This window comes from Vigna umbellata, chromosome 8 (assembly GCF_029865625.1).
Source record: "Vigna umbellata cultivar VRB3 chromosome 8, Vumbellata_1.0, whole genome shotgun sequence".
NCBI lineage: Eukaryota > Viridiplantae > Streptophyta > Magnoliopsida > Fabales > Fabaceae > Vigna > Vigna umbellata.
The window spans coordinates 13,040,380-13,064,331 of NC_142172.1; the positions used below are offsets into that span (position 1 = coordinate 13,040,380).

General features: G+C 33.9%; 1 protein-coding gene and 1 long non-coding RNA gene across 3 annotated transcripts; one reads left to right on the plus strand and one right to left on the minus strand.

Moving 5' to 3' along the window:
* Positions 1-1,320: 1,320 nt before the first annotated feature.
* LOC124819479 (ABC transporter G family member 24-like) lies at positions 1,321-15,142 on the minus strand. 2 transcript variants are annotated; one of them, XM_088096621.1, is made up of 14 exons: positions 14,740-15,134; positions 13,164-13,240; positions 12,622-12,900; positions 11,643-11,706; positions 11,395-11,541; positions 11,160-11,194; positions 10,958-11,031; positions 8,566-9,494; positions 7,291-7,587; positions 6,112-6,603; positions 4,817-4,965; positions 3,990-4,279; positions 3,757-3,890; positions 1,321-2,204 (listed from the first exon to the last, which is right to left on the minus strand). In XM_088096621.1, exons 1-14 carry the CDS (start codon positions 14,961-14,963, stop codon positions 2,048-2,050), a joined length of 3,348 nt encoding a protein of 1,115 aa, XP_087952747.1. In that variant the 5' UTR covers positions 14,964-15,134; the 3' UTR covers positions 1,321-2,047. The 2 variants fall into 2 exon arrangements, with proteins under 2 accessions (XP_087952747.1, XP_087952748.1); XM_088096622.1 differs by lacking the exons at positions 1,321-2,204; positions 3,757-3,890 and having other exon boundaries at positions 4,119-4,279; positions 4,821-4,965; positions 14,740-15,142.
* A 1,279-nt stretch (positions 15,143-16,421) lies between these two features.
* LOC148194032 (uncharacterized) lies at positions 16,422-20,809 on the plus strand. Its single transcript, XR_015781552.1, has 2 exons — positions 16,422-16,880; positions 20,552-20,809. It is a non-coding gene; the product is annotated as an uncharacterized LOC148194032 (long non-coding RNA).
* Positions 20,810-23,952: the final 3,143 nt, after the last annotated feature.

Below are 23,952 nucleotides of genomic sequence, written 5' to 3' on the forward strand. Positions count from 1 at the left end.
CAGTGTAAAGTTTTGCACTCACTCAAGCTTCTGGATTTCAATTTTCAGCATGTTGGTGATTGACTTTTCATTTTATAGGATATCAATTTCAGTTTTCTGGCATTAAAATTCTAACTGGTATAGTTAGAAGACCATTCTTTTCACTATTTTAAAATATTTTCCTTCTTTAGATCTCTATATTCCAAAGGAGAATACCTTCTGTTAGTGTACAATTGTGGTCTAGATTCCTATATATCTTCCATGTAATCCTCCATCTTTCATAATAGAATTCAAATTTGTTTCCCTGTATGATATTAGAATTTGATTTAAACCTTTCTTGTTTTAGACACACTATCATCACCTCTCACATGAAGAGCAACAAACCAGAGGGCATTTCATCCAATGGAAAAGGATCGGTTTAAACCATTCTCTAAGTAAAGAAAGACTAAGAGTTATTGTTTCATCTAGTTCCATTTTTTCTTCTATTCCATTCGATAGTATAAAAGATCAATTATGTTTAGAATATAATTCTGATTAATAATATTTAGAATATATATATATATATATATATATATATATATATATATCATATTATAAATAATTCAAAAAAAGTTATTATAAAATTAATAAAGACAAATTCATAAACATATCATTTCTTAATAAACTTCTTTATTCAAGAAGTCAATAACGTGTATGATTCACACACAATGAATAGCCTCGTCTTATTCAATGAATTCAAGAATACAAGAGTATCGAAAACACCCAAGGAAACCCAAATCTCCCTCCACTGGACTAAGTTCCAGTAACTCAACAAACAAAGAAAATACAGAATGAATTCCTGACAGAACTCACTCTTCCCGTCTTTATTCTTTCTCACTTATACTTTTAATCCTCTGTCAATTTCAAAAGTATAATTTAACAAATTTGAAACATATAAATACATATTTTCTCATTAAAAAATTATAATTTCTTTATCCTTATCCTTTTAGTTTAATAAAATTCAAAATAAAAATAAAAATAAAAATAAAAAACTAGATCAGAATTTGGTTTTTCGAAAACAGAACTTATATTGGTATTTTGACTATTATTACAAAAAAAGTCTGAATTCGGTTCGAATCGAATTCTGAACTAAAATCAAAAGTGTGTTATGTGTAAATATGGTGCACAAGATAATTTTAAATTGAATGTGTTAAGGTGAAAAAAAAAATCGTATGATGTTTTCTCCGTGTTATCTAGTGCAAAATTTGTCTGGTTCTAATTTGTATGGTACCATTCACGAAGATTCTTTTACCAAAACTCAAATTACCATTCTAGAATACTCAATTCAAAATTAGATGATGGGAACAAAACATAGAATTAGAAAACCATGTTATAAAATAGAAAGGACAAAGGGACCATTTTAAAATAAACTAGGGGTAGGAAACAAAAACTGGTCATAACTAGACAAGAGTATCATATAAAAAAGGTTTAATAGGTTCGGAGGTCTCTATATTTGCGGTTCGTTTCACTTGGGTCCTTCAATTTTAGAAGTGATCAATTAGGTCCCTAATTTAACAAAATTGAGTCAATAATACCCTTTCCGTTAAATGCAAGGGAATCTGAATGCAAATTAAACAGGTGGCATGCTGAGGCATCATTTTATTTGCAGGTGGCAGAGTTTGAGCTTAATACGTGACAATTTCTGCAATTTTTAATTTGCATTCAGATTCCCTTGCATTTAACGAAAAGGGTATTATTGACTCAATTTTGTTAAATTAGGGACCTAATTGATCATTTCTAAAATTGGAGGACCCAAGTGAAACGAACCCGCAAATATAGGGACCTCCGAACCTATTAAACCTATAAAAAAAAAGCAGGCAGCTGACATGAATTTAAATGTGCTACAAAGCATTATCTTATCAACTGGATTTTGCATGATGAGTAAATAACCAACATCAGCCCCAACGCATTAATCACACATTCTTGAACTATGAGGATACTAAAGTACTCGATCCAGAAGTATATGTTTTCCTTCATATTTGCACACCCCAAGTTCTAGTTTGTGACTGTGACAGCTCCCAGATTGGCCTTATTTCTTTAGAAAGGTGAGCATACAGAAAAATGCTACTGTCCGAGAAATTACACCCATGAGAATGAGGATAGATATGCACAAACCCCAATCATGAAGATTATACCCACTTTTCAGTAGTGAACCACAACGAGTTAAGAGCCACACCCCGTGATACCTGCAGTATAGAAGTGATTATCACAAATAGTAGCCAGTTTCAAAATAAAAATTAATATGGAAGCAAATTCCTACTAGAAAGTGCTGATATCAAGTACACAGCAAAAATATATTAAAGAGTATATCATAAAGCTTGTGGATTATGTGAGCTTCTCATTCTCTAACATTCACTTGATGCAAATGCACTTTAATTTAGTCATAATTTATGATTCGCCTGGGATATGTGCTAAACCACTTCTGCTTACCATGAGAATCTATGTTAGTTCAACAAATGTATATGGATTGTTATAAACCTTTTGATACCTGTGTTTAGGTTATGTTGGAAATCCTACATTGACTATAAATTAAATTAAATTACACTATATAAATGGAGACACCTTATCTTATTAAACTAATTTTATAGGATTGAGTTAGGCTGAAACTCACTACCTTAATATGGTATTAGTCATAAGAGTCCATCCCAGCTAAGATGAGTCCATACCAGCTAAGATTTAAACCTATTGTGCCACCTGTTATTGGAACCCCTCTGGATTCCCACACTCAATGTCTTTAGTATCCCATCTCTTACAAAATTGGACCCTTCTATCTTCTAGTAACTTTTTCTACAAATTCTACCACTTGGCTTCTTAACCATAATTATACTATGCTGTTGATTAAACATTCCCAAGGCATCACGTTACAATCATTTGATAATTTTTTTGTCATCCGTCATTATTTCATGCAAATAATGAATTTTGTTTTTCTCCCTGCCTATTGGTTAAAGAATTTTGCTGATATAGTCAAACAATGTTTCCATTTCTAATGACAACAAAGTACTAACTCCTTTTCTTTCAAGGAATTAGGACATCAAATTTTAGGCTCACATGCAATTTCCAAAGTAGTTTTTCCTCCTCATATTGTTCTAAAACCTTACACCCACCGTGGGCTCTCCTATAATTTTCTTTTTCTCTTTCAACATGCTTGTTTAGGTAATTTATTCTTCTAATGAATTGGTTAGGAGCACCCCCTCTAAATCCACTCAAAAACACTTCATCCAAGCATACTTCAATGAACTAGGTTTATGACAATGATCAGATCATACTTCCTTTTCAACTGTACTCTTTCTTCCACAAGAGAGCCACGCAAGATGATACCCGTTCAAGTCCTTTTGTAATCTCTTTGTGGGAACCACAACTTAAAAACTGAAAGAAAGAATAATGTGCATTACTCTCCAACCTGTTATTTTGTTTGCTGACATAATATATTTATCCTTCTTCTAATAATTGCATCCTCCATCTCCATAGCCATTCCCATTAATGTCCCAAATGGTACAAGTTTACCACTTCCGTCTCTTAGTTGTCAGGGTACTGGATTTGGGCCCAGCAAGCAGCTCATCTGTTACTGGGGATGTCCAGCACAGCAACCCTTGTTTATTTTGCAGAGGGTACCGTCACCCATGGAGATGTAGAAACCTACTTACTTCTCTATAGATTCAGGCATTTAGAAATTCACTTCAAGGGAACAAAACTCAAACTAGTGGAGTTTAATACCAATTATAATTAGCAGTAAATTACCTTTCAGCATTTGCAATTATGAACGCTTCTAAAGCCCACCTAGGGTAGCAAAAATAAGCTATATCCTTCAAAAATTTACTATCTTTTGGCTGTGTCGCAATGAGAGTAAAAACAACTGGAAGAAGTACCGACCACTGCAAGAAACAGTATCATGTCAGGGGAAATGAAAATATGATGAGTAAAATTTGAATTGGGAGTTAGTAAAAGTTTTATTATTTGCTTCTAATACTCACTAGCTGGGCTGCACCGGGTTCAAAGAGTATGGCAAATGCATATGCTATGCCAGTCACACAATATACAAGACAAAGCAGCACAATGTAATTATCTGCAAAAGTTGATCTTGGATAGGTAAAAAAGTAGAACATTGACAGGTAAACCACAGGTTTGATCACTGAATTGAAATGATCGATTGTGTCTTTGGAGAGGAAATACGCCAAGCTGCTCATGCCAGAATCACTCTCCCTCCAGTAGTGTAATTTGTCTAGAGAAAAGGATCTCAGGGCAGATATTTTGCATAAAAGAGCTGAAATTAACAATAATAATAAATTAGAATAAAGCACAATACGCATGGATTCTAAAAGTCTATTAGCAATAGCAATAAATTTCTTTTAAGTCCAAAACGAAAATCCTATTGAAAATCTTCCATTACTTACCCCGGGTTTCAAATAAAAAAATTGGTAAAAGCTTACGTGTTTGTTGGAAGAAATGCAAATATAGGTTAAACAATCATGAGCAGTTTAAAATCTTTGTAGTTTGATGATGAATTTTATTAATTATTTGTGGTGAAAATAGTGACATTAACTATTATTTGGGGAGGAAATAGTGACATTAACTTATCAAATGTATGAACTTATTTGTAATCGATGTGTGATGTCCAATAATTATTATAAAAGTAAAAGGCATGTTTATCATCACAGACTGTATTTCCATCATAAATTAAGTACATAGCAAAGAAAAATTATATAACATGAAGAGCATTACATAGCTTGATTTAGAATTCAATTATGTTGGAAAAATGATATAAAGCATCAAGACTATGTACTAGAATCAATCAACTTACATACAGCAATCACTGTATAGGTGTATCCAGCTGCACCAAAGGTCTGATCGCTAGCTTTGGTAAGTGATCCTAAGCAGGCTCCAGCAAGTAATAATATTAAATAATCTATAGCTTGGATCTTAGATTCTCGTAATCTCTGTTTACCAACCCTGAAACAGTACCGCCAATTAACAAAAGAAAATTCAGACACCAGAATGAGCAGACATGTTCATCATTAAAAGATTATTTACTACTCTTCCTCTCTCTCTAATCAATACAAAATGGTATTTGGTGAACTTCAATAGAGAAAAGACATGGTGGCATTTAATTTCATTTTGTTTCCCAAAACACTAAGACGGTAGTGGAGCAAGGAAATGACACTTGTACTTTCCAGTTCTTCAGGTCTCCCTTGAACGACACAGAAATTTGGACCACCAAAATTCAAATACAATTGTTCAATCTGCCGCATCAAAAAAATCTACTGGCATTATACATGCTACATTCTTTTAAGTATTTTTTGTCCCTTAATTTTCAGTGAAAATTGGAATTAGTCCATTTTCAAAACTTTGGCCTAATTTAGTCTCCCAATTTTGGAGACGTGTGAATTTAGTCATTTTAACTAAATTTTGTTAGGTTTATTTGACGTTGCAAATGTGTTTCATGATAATATTTGAGTTGTTTACACCATTTGATACATTTTTGCTTCAATGATAACTAAGAAATATGTCTGAAACATCAAATAAACTTAACAAAATTTGGTTAAAATGACTAAATTCACGTCGTTCTAAAGATGGTTAACTATTTTAAGTATTTTTTGTCCCTTAATTTTCAGTGAAAATTGGAAATGGTCCCTTTTCAAAACTTTTGCCTAATTTAGTCTCCCAATTTTGGAGATGTGTGGATTTAGTCATTTTAACTAAATTTTGTTAGGTTTATTTGATGTTTCAAATGTGTTTCATGATAACATTTGAGTTGTTTACACCATTTGATACATTTTTGCTTCAATGATAACTAAGAAATATGTTTGAAACATCAAATAAACTTAACAAAATTTGATTAAAATGACTAATTTCACTTCGTTCTAAAGATGGTTAACTATATTGTTCCAAAGTTTCGAAGATGGACTAATTCCAATTTTCACTTAAAGTTGAAGAACAAAAAACATATTTAACCTTTCTTTTAAAGACATTATTTTGAGCAAGAAAATTGTAATGATCCAGGGAAAAAAATAACCCAAACTATGGTAGATCTTAATGCGTGACCAGAAGAGTTAAATGTTGACGTTAACAAATAATTGAAGTCATTGGATGGTTTACCGTATAAGGAAGTATTTGTATTGCTTGAATATACCAGGAGTTTTACGTTCAGATAAATCCTTCGATTTAAAAAAATTGAATCTTATTTTCTCCCCCTTTAGTTCCATCGCATGTCTCACATCATGCCATAATTCTCCAGCAAAGCTTCTTTCTTCATGGCTAGAGCCATCGGGATCTTTTTCTCTAGCTGGGTTTGCAGTTTCAAACATACCAAGTTGTGCTGCATTCTGCTGCATATCAGGAGGTATGGGGTATCCATTATGAAGCATCCATCTAAGTGGCAGCTCCTTATAACTGACTTCTGAACTTCCACTAGGTACTGCTATGCCTTCCAAAATGTCAATGAAGTAATCAGGAGGATTAATTCGTTTTGGTATATTTATCCCGAGGTCTGCAAAGTATTCTTCAACTTTCTTGACTGATCCATGATATACAGTAAGGCCACCTTTTGCCAGGAGTATCAAGTCATCGAACATATTAAACAAAGCGTAGCTACAGAAAAAAGGTTAAGTCATTAAATAATCAAAGGGAAAGAAGTTAGATTGTTCACAATTACAAATTAAAGCAAGGAAACATGAGATCAATCTTCTTTATTCAGTGTCCATGCAGGTAAACAGAGGTATGCAAGGAAACTGGATCACAATCACATAAAAAAGCACAGAAACAGAAGTACGTATCTCCTCTTCTATACACCAAAAGAAAAAAAAAAATGTTTTTGTTCCAAAATCAATATGATTTCACTAGGGATTAGTAAATGTATACAGGTATTGAAAACTTTGAAAGTAAAAAAGCAAACACAAAGAAAAACCAAACATTCAAGGTTCTGGTTCTCCCCCATCAATTTCCATAGTGTTTCTTAGAAGAATCCTCTCCAGCGATGTCGTTCTTTGACCAACATCCTATTTCCCCCACTGTACTGGCATACTTTACGCTACGCCCCCACCAAACCAGAACAATAAACCCTAACCCTGGCTCTAAACTTTCTGAACCAGCAAGATTCTATCAGTTGAATGAAATTTATTTACTCCAGAAATGTGACAATGAATAAAAAACTTAGCATTCTATATGTTGGAACCTACTAATTTCTGAGCAAATATTCCCTAATTTTACATTAGAAAAATATAAAATCAACTGAAAGATAAATCCCCATGATGCAGAAGACATGGAATTAAAAGTCACCTGGGTTGGTGAACCACCATGCAAATGTTCACTCCTTCAAGAGCTTCCCGTCTTAGTGCTCTAAGAAGGAGTTGAGATGATGCACTGTCCAACCCAGAAGTGGGTTCATCCAGGATCATGAGTGAAGGTTCTATGACCATTTCCAATCCAACATTTACACGTTTCCTTTGGCCTCCAGAGATTCCTCGCTTTTCTACAGTTCCAACCAAAGAATTCCGCACTGATTGAAGCCCCAAGAATTCAATAACTCTTTCAACAATCAGAACTTTTTCTGGCTTTGGCAAGTCAGCAGGTAGCCTTTCAAAGTAATAAATTTTCATTTTAGTACCAAATATTCAAACTTAGAAAAGCTACAGAAAACAATAATATGTACACAAGTAATAGAAGAAAAAGCATGGAACTAAAGCTCGGTATATTGGAGAGTTTTAGATTGGCTGTAGAGGGAAAAGTGTTCAAGTTATGGTTTGAACGCAGTATTCCATGCTTTAACAGAGCGCATTCGAACTACTAGGATACTTTGTTTGGTATGTAGGGGGCATGATATTGCATCTAGACAAAGGAAACTGATATAGAGACAATTGCAATAAGCAATAAGTTTAAAAATGTTCCTTCTTTGCACACTACTTAAAAATGTCATCTCTAGATCTTTTATTTTCAGTTTTCGGTTTTTCATACAGAACTGACTCTTTTTTCCAGTCTGTTTGCTGTTGTCAAATATTTGTACAATAAACATTGAAAACACCTGTGTTCAATGTTTCCTATACAAATCATTGAAGAAAAAAAACGCCTTGTAAACAAGGTAGCAGTTTTGTAATTAGAAAGTAAAAACAAAAAATACTATTTAATGACAGAACTTAAGTATTCCATTTATGCAATATAGGCTCAAATTGAATTATAATCATTGTGCCACCAATGCTTAAAGCATGCGGCAAATAGTAACCAAGAAACCCATATTTTTCCTCTATTCAAAGAAATGAACGGCTTCAATTTCTCCATTTTCCCACCTAATGCAATGTATTACCAAGAATTTAAGATACAATTATAACAAAGTTGCATATAAACTATGTCAGTCTCTTGTGTTTAAACTAGGATAAGTCCAGCAGTCAGAGAAAAGGACAATGAAAGAGTATCAATGGAGCTGAAATTCGATCCAGGATTAAATAGGAAACAAGGAGAGTCGATCAAATATAAATCAGATGACACGAGTTTAAGCACATAACATGAATTAAATAAATGAACTATGTCATAGCAGGAATTTCTAATCATGTGGTTTACCTGCACAGTGCACTGAACCGGAAGTTTTCTTCCACAGTCAGGTTTCCATGAACTATATCATCTTGTGGCACAAAACCAATAATTTTCTTAAATGAGTGGATTGATTCATTATTTTCATTTACAAAAATCGAACCAGTCACCTTGCATCCAAATGCCTTCCCAGCTATTGCAGAAAGAAAAGTTGTCTTGCCAGCACCTGATGGACCCATGACAGCAGTGATGCGTCCAGGTTTAATCTTCCCCGTGACACATCTCAATATAAGTTTATTGTGTGCTTTCAAAGTAAGAGTCAGATCTTTGAAAGATATTTCAATCAAAGGCCTTTTCCTTTGTTCACTTTTGGTAGCCATACTAATTACTCCTGAGAAGGTAAGGTTCTTGTTTTCTTCTTGTTGAGCCTTTTCTTTCTCAAGTTGAGCGTATGCATACTTAAAAATTTGGCTATGTGTATTCGGATGTTTTTCCTTAGACACTTTTGCTGTAACATTTTTTGCTCGAATTTCTGTTTCTGCAAGAATGTTGCTCACATTTACATCCTTTTCCACTTGATTCATGGTCTGCATCAAATCACTAGGTTCTTTTCCCTTTCTCTTTGGCCCAGCATATGAGCTACCAATCATAGGTGAGGTAATAGGATGTGAATGTGAAAACAATTCTATCTTTGTTTCAGTAGTTGGTTGATTCAAAATTCTAATTTCTTCCGGATCTATGTCCTTTTTCCAAGTAAATGATCGTGATAGTTGAGCTTGCAGTCCACTTGCACTCTTTTTAGCAGCATCTTTTGCATCTTTCCATCTTTGGCGAGCATTTGCAGTCTTTCTTACACTTCTGGCTGCTGCTTCTCTGGACTTTGCCATTCTCCTTTCTCTAGTAGTCAGAACTTGGTCAGAACAGCTATAGATAATGAGTAACAAAGTACTCAAAGCAACCTGCATAAACAGTTAAAGACTTTTGTTAATTAACTTTCTATCAACACAGTGTGCATGGGTGAGCTTGGATATTTTACATCTGTGTACATGACAAGGACTTAAGCATTAGCCATAATTCCAAGATCATCCGTGCTTATGACGGAAAAGGAACAGAAAGCAGGAAGCATAAAAATAAAAATTCTTTTTCTGGACAAGTATCCATATGACCAAATTAGTTAAAATTTGTTAGTATGTGATACAGCCCAACTATCTGTTGGGCCAGAAAATATATTGGACAAAGAAACAAAAGAGCAAAGGAAATGGGGACAAGTTTATATTAGGAGAAAAAATAAAAGGGACTGAAGTGGACACAGTTCGTAGCAGAATTAGTTAGAGAGAGTGAAATTGGAGGATCCTAGAAGATTTTCCTTTTTGTTGTTACCTTTATAGTGTCAGAGGAGTGTGTGGGGTGGACATTCTGTTTTTAACAAAATTAAGAGTGGAGAGTACCGTTTGGATCTCTTAAGGAGCTTAGCTCTGGACAGTAGGGTTATTCCTTCTGTTTTTGCCTTGATTTCAATGAAACAGGATCAGTGATCCTTTCTTTATTTCTCTTTTCCTCTTATTTTATTACTTTTCCTGTGGTTTCCTATCAGTATGTGTAACTGATTCCTCCATAACCAATGGAAAATACCAGGCAAAGGTCTAAATGATCCAATGGGTATGGGACTGATAGGCCACCCAGTAAGAAGCTAATAATAAAGAAGAGAAGAGCAAAGGGCAGGATGCGAATTGGAGGGATTGGGAGAGGTGGCAAGTCATGAGTGGAGAGAGATGGAAACAGTCTATATAGTGGGAAGGTGGGGGGCAGAGAGAGGTCCCAAGAAGTTTGTGTTATTGGTTTCTTTTCTACTATTAATCTTGTAACAGAGATTTATACTTATGAGATTGCTCTAATTCAGTGTCAATATCACTTTAGTTTTACGTGTCTACTCCTGTTTATATTAGGGACAAAAAAATGGAAATTAGAATCTAAAAGGGAGAGTTAAAGGGAGAAGAGAAATATGAAACAGGTTATAGTTACGGATGGAGAAGCAGATAGAAGTGTAGGAAGATTTTCATTCTTAATTTCCTAGCTTACGTCTCTAAAACTCAGTACAGACTCATCCTTATGTATGCAGACCCAGATTTATAATTATGCAATTCTATATATTTGAAACAGACTGGACCTGACTAACTCCAAAAAGATGGCTCTGGGGAGACATATTGTGTAGGCTCGACTCCATATTATAAACAGACTAGGCCTAACTTACTCTCAAAGTATTCTGGCCAATGTCTGACATGTTTAACCCTAATTACTGAAAGCCCTAATAAACCCCAATTTATAAAAATACACACCGAAATAAAAATAGAAATCTAGGATCTGAATAAATGCACATATATACCTATTTAATAATCCATCAAATTAAGAGGCAACAACTTACAATGAGCATGATTCCATACGCTTGAATATTTTGGGTCACGGTGTTTGAATCACATGAACTCAACTTGAAGCAGCCTACAAGAAAATCAGGAAATGGTCATATATACTCTGGAAACATTTGGTCAGAAGCTCACGAGAGAATCTGAGGCTGAAACACAGATATGTTATTGCCATAATTCACAACACAATCCATGACATCTTACTTTGCTCAGATGTGGAACCCATCCTACAGTAATGCCTGGAATTACAAGAGAGAAATTTCAAGGAATCAGGATAATAAATAAAAAGTTACCATAATAGTATAGGCATTATACTTGTAAACTAAAGTGCAACTATGAAAGGTCATGTCATCCAATATCTTCAATACTTTGGATTACTTCATCAAGGATCCAACTTTTGAAGTTTATTGAGTAACCACAGGTTGGAATAAAACAATACCCACTACTACAAGGAATTTTTTTTGTAATGGTGGAGCAATATGATCCTTCCGAACAAAATATCTCACTACTGCTACTAATATCTGCCCAAATATTTGCTCCTCCACAGGTATGATTTGGCTGCATTGGAGGCAGTTGGTAAAGATATCTGCAAAAATATCAAATCAATTAATATTCTACACAAAAGCATGCAAGTAATAACCTAACATAAACAGAGCAACAAATCATAGAGCAAGAATTAGAACTCACGGTTCACAAACACCAGTTGTGCTATTGAGTACAGCACTAGGGCAATAAGATCCAAGAGGGCAAGCTTCAAGAAAAATATTTCAAATACCACAAAAAGATGAAAGAATTAGAGACATCATTTTCATAGAAACTAGTATAAGAATAGTTATTATACTTGCTTTACTCTTGCTACAGATATCATTGCTGAAAAGGCATTGAAATTTGTTTTATTTTATTGACTAGCATAATAACCAAATTTAATTACTCAGTAATCAAAATTCCTGATGGTTCTTTCAAGAGGGATTCACTTGAGAGATACCAATGAGACATAATTTTAACTTAAATAAGAGATTGGCACCACCTACAACCCAAAACTTTAAAACAATAAGGTTATGGATTAGTAGACATTAATGGGTAGTCCAATAGCGTGTGGAACAATATGCCCACATACATGCCGATAGGATAGGCTCTAAACATGACTCTAATACCAATATTAAGAAAGTGGGCTTGAAACCTAACTCAACCCCACAAACCGGCTTGTAGGGTGAGGTTTGCACTTCACTTATATATTATAAATCGGCCTTATCTCTAGTCGATGTGGAACTTCCAACATATGGTTCTCAAGTTTTTTATTTTTATTGAACATGGGACTGACTCACACTTGAATTCCCAACAATTTCTTAACTAGATACGGATCTTTACTATAGAAAATAAATCTAGTAGCTTTTTGTCAGGGTGTCTAGCTAAAATGAATTGGCTTTGTTGTAGACATTTGGATAGATAAGTAGTTCCCATTACTTTGACTTAACAACCACCCTTGAACTTTGTCAATTCTCACTGAATAATTTCATTTTTTTTTGGTTGTGTATTCCTATTCCTTTATAATAGACTTATGAAAAGCAGGAAGATGCTAATGTGTTGAATTAAAAGTTGGTATATGGTCATACAGCAGGTATTTGCAGTTCAGTAATGAGGAAAAACATATTGAAGTTATACTTACGTATCATGCATGTGATACCATGGGGACAGAAGAACCCATCACAACATGCTTCGCAGTTTAGAGTTCTGGCAGGAATCTCCTGTGAATTTATAAGGTCAACCTGCTGGCTTGTGGGAACACTACATGCCCATCCTGGCTCACAACCTGATACCCATGAGTTTAAATTGCAGTTCCTGTTAGGCTTTAAATAGTTGGCACTCCTAGTGCTAGACCTCTCCAATAAGCTATTTAAGTAAAATTTTATTTCTGCTGCTGTACACAACCGTTGCAAAATATCTCCTGTGTTTCCATCAGGTTCCAGATCGTAAGAATAAAATTAGAATTAAAACAGTAGGAAAGAAAAGAAGTTCAGAACGCTGGAATGATTACATTCAGAGTTTCTAAGAAAATACGGTAAACATGTTTAGCTGGGCGCTGGGGAACAAAAAAAAAAGGAATAATGAATGAGAAAAGAGAAAAATTGAGTCATCTATTTTGTTCACTTCTTTAAAAACTGAAATGAACAACTCGCATCATTTCTTTTTAGTTTTTGGAGTTCATACCTTTAGTCTTCCGAATGCAAGTAGACACAAAGTCCAAATCAGAAGAAAAATTAAATGCTTTATTCCAATCAGCTTCCCTAAAATAAGAAAATTAAACTTCATGATCACATCAGGTTCCATGTCTACACAATATTATGTGTCCATTTTAATGCATCACGTCTGTTATACTTCATAAGTTGTATTTACCATTTTATTAAAAGGAAAAAGTTTGATTTACTTGAAACTAAACCTGAAGCCACAACTTTTAAATTCATCATCATTACTAATTCAGTGGACTAACAGACAACTATAACCTTTAAATGTGAAATAATTATTCCACAACCTCAATCAGAGACCCTAGCATAACTAGTAAGAAATTCAAAATAAAATATTAAAAAGCAACAAAGAAGAACCATCTTCATCAGTATAACTTATCGAACTTCTTTATCAATCATCACGAAATTACTTTTTCCTTCTGCTCATAATTTTGAAGACATAATGGTTTTAATGCTTTAATTTAGTCCGACAAAAACCCTCCACATTTGTATCTTTCAAAGACGAAAGTTGTGATTGTTTTATCTTTGAAGGCTAATATCTCCGATCTAAGATCTTTAGAAATGAAATAATATTTCCATGCCCAGTTTTTTCTGTCAGCTTCAGGCGTCCAAATAAACTGAACACACTTGAAGTTCTATTATTAAGCTGTGTTGTTTCTCTAAACTACAATTATATATATTAAAAAGGTTAAAATAAAGAGAAACTAATATAACATTGATTTACAGAGTAGTTTATGAATTTATTTAGTTAGAAACTAAAAGTGTTTTTCAGAGCTTTGTTTAATTTAGATAGACAACTAAGAGTGTTCATGAGAGTTTCTTGCTGATTTTAGAAGAGAAACTCTAACAAGTAGTCCCAACTCAGTTCTGATTAGAAAAAAAAAACGTAATTTTGGAACGCCGATCACAAAAAAACACACGTAATTTTGGAAGTAAATTTTATGATTTCAAATTTGGAAAGATAGAAAATAAAGAAACATATTTACAGAGATTGAAACAAAAAATTCATAGTTTATAAGAATTAAAAAATTCTTTAAAATTTTACAGGTTGAAAAGCATAAAAGAAGTAGCTGAATGATCTGTTCAGTTATTCGAAAGTTCAATAGTAAATGAATGTTAATAAACAAATAAATCTATAAAATAATTTTCGTTTGTTACTTTCGTCTGTAGTTTTAAATAAATAATTACATATCATCATTAAAATATAATTTAATAGAAACATATAGTTTAAATCATATTTAAATGATAACATTAAATTACATTTAGATAATAATATTAAATTTTATTTTAATATGAAAAACAAAAAAATTTAAATTTTGAAAATATTTATTTGAATTTTGGGAATAAACTAAACTTCCATACACTTCAACAAATTGATCATTATACCAAAAGTATTACAGCAACAAACAACCAAGTTGAAAAATTTGCTTGTTTCACATCAATTAAAACATATTGATTCTACTTTATCCTAAAAGTACTGAGCAAAAGTTCATCCATGCGTAACTTCACAGAGAGATGTTTAGACAGGTAAGTAAACTCACGGATCTTTGACGCAGAAACCGGAGCTAGCTTTGATTTCGTGATTGAGGAGCGAGGTCATGTTGGACATTTGATCATACACGAGACGGGTGACACGTGGCATTACCACAGGGTTATCGAAGTCGCTTAGCTCCTGGCACTGCATTTGGCGGAGCAGGACCGAAGCCGCCGCCGCCGCCACCACGAGGTGCACGCAACGAAGTACCGGCAAAGCATTCGGAAGCATTTTGATTGTGTTTTCTTTTGACGAATGTGGAAGAAAGTAAGGAAGGAGGTTAAGGAAACTAAGTCATTGAAATGAAAGAAGAAGAAGGGTTCAACGAAGGGTATGGTTTGAAAATGAGAGGAACAACGTCACGAGCAGGGCCACTAGGAGGTGGTGAACCCAACGGAAAGACAAATGTCGTTGAGTGACGAAGACAGGCTCATAATTTAATATTTTAAGGTAATAAATTAAAAAAAAATTATTTTATATAGATAATTGAATTGACCTTATTTATTTATAATTCCATTATTTAAGTTTTACATATTCTTTAACTTTCTTTTAGTATTTTAAATTAATTATTTATTTTAAAATATTTTATTTGTTGAAATATCTCAATTATTATTTTTTATTTTTGATAATTTTGTCATTAACATGATATAATTGTTATTGTTATTTTTGTCTTCACTTCTTTGACTTTTTTTCTTTGATTTTTTCTTTAAATTTAACAAGAAACTAGATTTTAAAGAAAAATAAATAAATGAGTAAAGTAAACCATCTAATTAAAATATATCAAAGAAATATTAATAAATTAAAAATCAAGAAGAATAAAAAAACATGATAAAAAAAATAAAATTAGTTTAAATATTTAATAAAATAATTTTTTGAATAAAAATTCAATTAAAAGTTTTAAAATTTATAAAATAATTAAAACTAAATTAAACATCTTATTTTAATATACAACTTTTAACTAACACTCCAGTTCTATTAAACATATTATTAAAAATGTATATTGTTGTACTTGTATTTTTTATTGGTATTTCTTATGATTATTTTATGCTCAGATATATTATTTTTTATTTTATATGATTTTATTTTAATGTAAAAATAATGAAATACATTATTTATCAGTATATTATATTGAATTTATATTATATTATAAAATATTTAATTATATAAAAAATATTTTTAATATTTTTAATATAATTGTGTTTCCTTTATTTTTTTTTAAATTATCTTTTGGATAATTTTTTAGTTTATTTTTCTCTGTATTTTAGTAGTTGTTTTTTCCATCTAAGTGAAATTCTCCTTTCAATGTTTATGACTTTCTTTTTCATTTGTTTCACCGTTATATTTAGTTTATTTTTTATTATAATTTTCTGTAAACTTTTATATCACAAATTTAAAATATTGTTAATATATATATATATATATATATATATATATATATATATATATATATATATATTTTGTGGACATGAATTTGAGAAATTTCATTTGTTGGTATTGCGATTGGTTGGTAAGATAAGGTACTTTTGGAAAAGTGGGGGCATTGACCAGCAGCTCAGTCAGTCACTAGCTTCAAAAAATATTTCTTTTTCACTAATTAATCTTTGAAAGTAACGACACAAATTGTACGACCCTGAAAATGAGAGGAAATAGTAAGTTTTGGGTCATTTGAAGACTAAGAAACTAAAAATGTAACAAGTTGTAACAAAAGTATAAAGTATAATACAAAATACAATGCTGTCAACTTTGACATGGTTTATTATTTTAATTATTAATTTTTGTTAAAATTAGATCTTGAGTTGATTCTTCTTCCGTTAGAAAGTAGACTCGAATAGCTTCGATTCGAGTACTCATACGTGTAATTCCGACATCGGAAAGGGGTTCAACCAGACTGACAAAGTTGTCCGAGTGAGTGGACACGTTTTTGACGCGTTTTTTACGCATTTTTACTATTTAAACGCGTTTTACTATTTAAACGCGTTTTTAGCCAAATTTTTGGCTATTTAAGGACGTCCCAAGGGCTGGAATGATTCCTAAGTTGAACCGGAGGCTAGAGTACGAAGGTTTTGGAGCAAAGGAACTTTAGAGTTGTGATTTGAGTCGGGGGAACGTTCGCAAAGTGTTTTCGAAAGGCTAGCTAAGGAGAAAACCGTAAGGGGAGCTAACCTTGAGTCTTTTTGTTTCTGTATGATTCTAAATTTTGTATATGTTTAGAATTTTGATTCTCTTTATGATTTTAGAATGAAATTCTGCTTCTGTTGTATCTTTTGAATTGATATACGGTTTGGAATTGGGATATGCTTCTGTTTTTGATAATTTTGAAGAGATCTTGTTCGTATTAAGTATTTTGAATCGGTGGAAGTTTTTCTTTAGGTATACGTATAGATCGAAGATTTTGAATCTGTTTATGGATTTAAAAGGAGACTAGGTTTTTGATAGGAAATTTTGGATTATACTATTTATCCGCTGCCTTTTATTTATACGTTTAGTTTAGATGTTTATAAGATTTGGATGAATATGGGTTGTTGATAGGAGAGGAGTTTTTGGACGTCTAGAAAGTCTGTATGATGAAAGGAATAGTCGGTACAGCACGGAAAGTGAATTTTCGTGATTTTGGAATGGTAAATTTGCTTGAGCGAATGAGTCAACTCGCTGGAGCGAGTTATGCGTGACAAATTTAGTGTTTTTGACGTTTTGGGAGTTCTGGATGTCCGTTTTGGACGTTCTTTAGGTCGATATGGGGGTTTTTGACCCTTCCGGAGCCATTGGTGAGGGTATCCAAGCTGTTTGAACTACTTAAGGGTTCGAATTAATAGACCATAAAGAGTTATGTGTTAATAAGTAATGTTTCTGTGAGGATGTGAAACGTCTGAGTATGTGAGAGTTATTTTCTTGAGATATGACTAAAGATGATAATATGTTGACATGTGTATTTATGAATGGAAAGTGTGGAATAGAGTTCCAAGGAGGAACTCATTGTTGTTTTTGTGTCAAGTACTGTACGTATGAATATAGGAACTCCGATTTAGGGGTTCATTCTTATGCTCTCAATAGTTTCGATCTCACTTAGAGAGAAAGCTATGTGGTGGAGAGTGGGAAATCCTTACCGAAGATCCACAGTTTGAGGTGGACAGAGTAGGAAGGGTGTAGCTTCAGTGGTTGTATTCATATCCGAAGATCCAGTTTGGGGGACAGAGTAGGAAGGGTGTAGCTTCAGTGGTTGTATTCATATCCGAAGATCCAGTTTGGGGGACAGAGTAGGAAGGATGTAGCTGAGTAAAGTACCACTGTAAGTGTAGAACTAGCTAAGAGTTCAACATTCATACGATTATTCGGATGAGTGAGTCTACGATGATTATGGTATGTTTATTGTATTATTGAGTAATTTAACTTGTAAGTTGGAAATTTGGTTATTAATTTAATGGCATAATACCCAATTTTGTCCCCACTTTGGTTCGAAAATCTCAAGTTAGTCCCTTTCTAGAAATGTGAGTGCAATGGATCCTTACTTGTAATTTTTTGAGTCTAATGAGTCCCTTCCGTTAAATAGAAGGAAACGGAGTTAGTGGGCTGATGATGTGGCAGTACTTATTGATTACGTGTCAAAACACAACTGTCTGCGTGCTTACGTCGTATTAAACCTTAAATTTATATATGAAATGGCGAAAACACCCTCACACCTTCACCTTCACCTCACCTCACATCGTCCACCATCTCCTCTGAAACCCTCCCCTTCGCCGCGATCTCCGCTCCTCCTACCATGGGAAACTGCTGCAGATCCCGGCCGCCGTGGCCCGCGAGGGTGTCAAATCGAGCTTCTCCAACGCAGACCACCATGGCAAGCGCGGTTCCGGGGCTGAGGCTGTCAAACAGAAGGCGCCGATCACGGTCCTCGCTGGCGTGCCCAAGGAGAACATCGAGGACTGCTACCTCGTGGACCGCGAGCTCGGCGTGACTTACCTCTGCATCGACCGTGACACGCGCGAGCTGCTCGCTTGCAAAAGCATCTCCAAGCAAGGTTGCTCAGGAAGCTCAGGACGGCTGTCGACGTCGAGGATGTCCGCCGCGACGTAGAAGGACTCCAGATTAATAGGTTCAGTGAAGTTGAAGAGCTTGTATATCTTCGTTGGGTAAATGCATGCTTAAGGTATGAGCTGAAGAATTACCAGGCACCTCCTGGAAAATTATCAACCCGTGATCTAAACACAAGTCTCAGCCCAAAATCACAAGAGAAGGCTAAGCAGATAATGTTAGAATATGCGGGATCAGAGCATGGACAAGGAGATACAGATCTTGATAGCTACTTCTCTCATACCTCTTCACCAGGCAGTGAAGATTTTGACAATACTTCTTCCATTGATAGTTTTATGAGTAAACATAGTAGTGTTAGCAAGAAAACTAGTTTAATCCAAAAGTTGAAGAAATGGGGCAAAAGCAAAGATGACTCAAGTGCTCTTTCATCACCAGCCAGATATCTTTCAGGTGGCTCTCCTAGCAGGATGAATATGAGTAGTAGACCTAGGGATTCCCTGGAATCGTTGATGCAAAGGAATGCTAGTGATTCTGTAGCCATCACTACCTTTGGACCGAATGATCAGGAACCTTCTAATTCTCCTGAAACACTAGCTCTTCCTAGCATAAGAAGAGTTTCATCCTGTGAATCCTTAAACTCTGTTGCATCTTCATTCCAATTGATGTCTAAGACAGTGGTTGGGCATCTGGATGGAAAATATCCTGCATATAAAGACCGCCATAAATTGGCCTCAGAAAGGGAAAAACAAATTAAGGAAAAGGCTGAGAAAGCAAGAGTGCAAAAGTTTGGTGACAATTCAAATTTGAATATGTCCAAGGCTGAAAGAGAGAGGACAGTGTCTTTGCCATCAAAACTCACTCAATTAAAGGAGAAGACACATGTCTGTGGTAGTTCAAATGATCATCTCAGAGAACACCGCCAGCGCGAGATCGTAGAAGCCGCAGCGAGCGCACGTGCCAATGAGGGCAATCCAGCGGCGAACATTTGTTGTGGGAATTTTGTCGAACAGTTTTCGCGCGTGGGAGAGTTGGCTACAGCACACGTAGAAGGTTACGAGGTTAGAAGCAATTACGTTTTCGAACAGTTTTCGTAGCTTTCTCCAGAACATCCCTCAAGATTTCTCCAACAAATCACCCTCAACCTGCGACAGCCGCAGCAGCGCGCGCTGCGTTCTCCTTTGCCGTCGCGGTTCCCGTGCTCAGCGCGCGAACCAGCGGCTTAATCGCTCCTGCGGAGGCGATGGCCTCCTTGTTCTCGTCGTAGAGCGAGAGATTCAAAATCGCGGTTTGATTCCTGGAGCTGGAGGTCCGGCGAAGAAATGAGTGAAATCAACGGGGACAGTCGGCGTCCTCGTCGCGGCAGCGGAGGTCGAAGCAGGCGCCGCAGATCTGGCCGCGGTTGAAGAGGGCTTCGCTGAGTGCAGCGGTGGCCATAAACGCAGAAATTGGGTATTAAACCAAAGTGGGGACACCACATAAGCACGCAAACAACACCTCATCAAAGACAACTGCCACATCATCAGCCCACTAACTCCGTTTCCTTCTATTTAACGGAAGGGACTCATTAGACTCAAATAATTACAAGTAAGGATCCATTGCACTCACATTTCTATAAAGGGACTAACTTGAGATTTCCGAACCAAAGTGGGGACAAAATTGGGTATTAAACCTAATTTAATTGACTATAACATTTTATGTTGCATTAGCTCACCCTTGCTTTGTCTGTTGTGTGGTTGTTATTTTGTGTTATGTATTTTGTCCGGCGATGATCATCCGGTGGATGGGAGCAGAAGTTGGTGATATGCCGGTAGAGCAAGCTTTAGACGGAGGATCGACAGAAGCTTAGTTATAAGAATGAGACTTATATTTTTAGTCTCTATTTTAAGCGTGAATTGTATTTGGTTTGAAATGTGAGTAAGGGATTGTATAATAATGAGGAAAACTATTATTCCTCCTTCTATCAATTGTTTTATTGTATCAATGATGTAAGAACTCTATTATAGTTTAATGCTATAATAATTGGGATGTTACACAAATCCCTTCCGAAATATTCCTTTCATTTTTTTTTTCTTTCTAAATGTTGCTTAAAAATATTTCTTCCTTTTTTTTAAGTGTAGTTTAACTAGTTTAGGATTAAATGTAACATCCAAAAATATAGTTGAACATTATATATAATAGTCATCATATAATAATAATGTAAGAACAGTTTTTTGAAAATAAAGTTGACTTACAATTATCCTAAAATAATCATAAATTTAAAATTTTACAAAATTTTATCTTAATACAAAACTATATATATTACCGATCGGTCTCTATAAAACTATACATACAATTGATCGATCATAGTCTAAGCAGTTGGGTCCTCCATCTAGTGCCTACTCTGGATAACACTCGTCATCCTCTACTCACACCCATTGCAAAGAAGAAATACCGAACGGATAACATATACAAGACAGAAAAGAAGGGTAAGCTAATGTAATTTAATAGTCATGTGAGCATATAATTCAAACAAACAAATCAAATAACCATACACATGTATAAAACATATAAACACATATTGACCAACCACTTCAACTTGACCGTCCGGACCAGTATGGATATGTAGCTTTGGTCGTTTGTGCACTCGTGGGTGTAGTACCTGGAAACCCATCAGCTGCCACACGAGGTTAACCTGTTATCACTCACCGTAGGACCCCCTAGGCTAGAGCCTCCTGCTATTCTCACGACATGACTTACCCATCTCTACTTGAGAATTGGTAATCATTAGAATGTCAGGATGAACACCATGGATTTTGTTGTCTATATTCATACTTTACCACCACTTTGATAACCAATCACTGAGACATTCCTCCTTGGAATTCTCTTTCATACTAGTTGGAACATAATTCTTTATAACAACATCAACCCTATTATTCATACATGTTCATATAACTGAATTTAAACAAGTTATCAAACAACAATGGAAAACCACATATAAGCCTGAACATGTTGCGTACATTTGAGACCGAACGGTTTCTCACTACCCCAAAGAATAGGACCGAACAGTCCATGATAGGTAAGACTGAAGAAGTGACCGAATACTATTAAGGATCTAACTTTAACGTAAGGCCGAAAACTAAGAACTTAGACCGAATACTTAGGTAAGACCAATCACTAAAGCATGATCGAATGGTCATTAACAGGTAAGGCCCATAGGAGGCCGAACGTAGTTAAGACCGAAATCATAACTAAACCGAACGGTATATTCGATCGAGCACAAACCTAACACTACTAAAACCGAACGCTAATACAAAATTGAGCACTACTAAGACATTACGCTAGTACAAAACCGAGCATTACTAAGATCGAACGCTAGTACAAAATCTAGCACTACTAATACCAAAACGCTAGTACAAAACCGAGCACTACTAAGACCGAACCTAGTTAATGACCGAGTACCTGAACCTGGCCGAGCGGTAAATAGTGAACGCTGAACTTTCTGCATAATTCTGCAAAAATTCTGCAGAATTAAGAACACACTAGAATTTACCAAAACTAGACATTTTCCCAAATTATAATCCTCCATACATGATTAATATACCAATTTACACCTATCCAAAATTTCCTAAACCTTTTTAACATCATTTCAAAGAATCACAAACCAGAATTTACTCCAATTTTTGCTTAATCCACAACTCAACAACCACAACATTTAGCATGTCCACACAAACAATGCCGAACACACAAACATTCAATTTCACACACATGCAAACCATTAAACAACATTTTCATACATCATCAATCAATCAATTACATTAACTAGCTTCCCTTACCTCTTAACCGAACATAAAGCTTTTAACACCTTCAGAAAATTGCGTGATCCTCAGGAAAATATAAGAACACCTATCAATCACCGATTAGAAAGAGAAGACCAAGAATAGGTTCAAAAACGAAATTAGAATTTGAGAAAAGAGTTTGATGAACACATGCAAACAGAATTTTCTCTTGCATGCACAAGAAAATAGAATCACTAAGAAGAGAGGATGAAACTTACTGACTCTAACATTAAACCGATCGATGGAATGGAAAACTCTTGACACCAGGATTGCTTAGGCACGGTCTGATTATTGAACAAATGAAGTGAGATTGGAGGAATCTAGAGAGAAGGAGGAGAACAAAAAATAGTAGAAGAATTTGAAGAGATATAGGTGTATTCAGAGAATGGGACGAGACTTTTGAAAATTTCATTTATATATCACTCTTATTTTAATCTAAATTGATCAGTCTCATTCTCTGATTACACCTGTCTACTCCAAACTCCTTTAAACTTCTCGGCTTTACATTAAAAATATATAATAATGTTTCTTTAACCTTAATATTCGTAAGATTATCTTTCTATTTAGAGTTAAATATCTTTTTATTATCTAAATAAAATTGAAATTCATTTCTATTTTTAAATTGAGTATATCTTTTTATTATCTAAATAAAATTGAAATTCATTTCTATTTTTAAATTGAGTATATTTTGGTCTTAAATTTTAAAAAATAATAAATATAAGTTTTTTAATATAAAGTATCAAATTTTTTACGGTTAAATAATATTGATTGTGATTTGTTTTCAAATGTATTACATGATATAAATAATTTAAATATAAATTTAATGTAATTGAATTAAAAGAATATGTATATTATTTTTAAAGTTTAAAAATCAAATTATTTTAAAATTTAAAATACATATAAATTTTAGTTTCATGGCTAAATTTAAAAATTGAAAACATATTTAATCTTAAAAATATTATATAAATTAACTTATATTAGATAAATAGTAAAATATATAATAAAAAATGTCGTGTTTACAAAAGGTAATGATGAATAAAATTATCGTTAAAAAAGATAAGGACGAATAAATTTATTATTTTATAAACAATTATTATATATATACTTTTTTACGTGATACATAATGACAATACATAGTGATGGAATAATAAAAAATAATAATATATATTTTATTTTTATAACACATCCTTAATCACATTCTTTTTTTTTTCTTTAACTTTTAAATATTACTCATAATTATTTATTTTAATTCCATTTTGTTTAACTTATTATTTTTTAATACATGTGGGATATCAGAAAACTAACTACTAAATTTTGTGTTTTATTTAGTAATTATGTCAAATAAGGTATTATGTCTAAGTAAAATGTTTGATAAC

Bases quoted from the DNA above. Each gene is read 5' to 3' on its own strand.
- LOC124819479 (XM_088096621.1), bottom strand. From the start codon at position 14,963: ATGCTTCCGAATGCTTTGCCGGTACTTCGTTGCGTGCACCTCGTGGTG. The intron at 12,901-13,163 runs GTATGAACTCCA...ATGGAAACACAG, and splicing joins TTGCATTCGGAAGACTAAAG to GAGATATTTTGCAACGGTTG. The intron at 7,588-8,565 runs GTAAACCACATG...TTACTTTGAAAG, and splicing joins CGGTTCAGTGCACTGTGCAG to GCTACCTGCTGACTTGCCAA.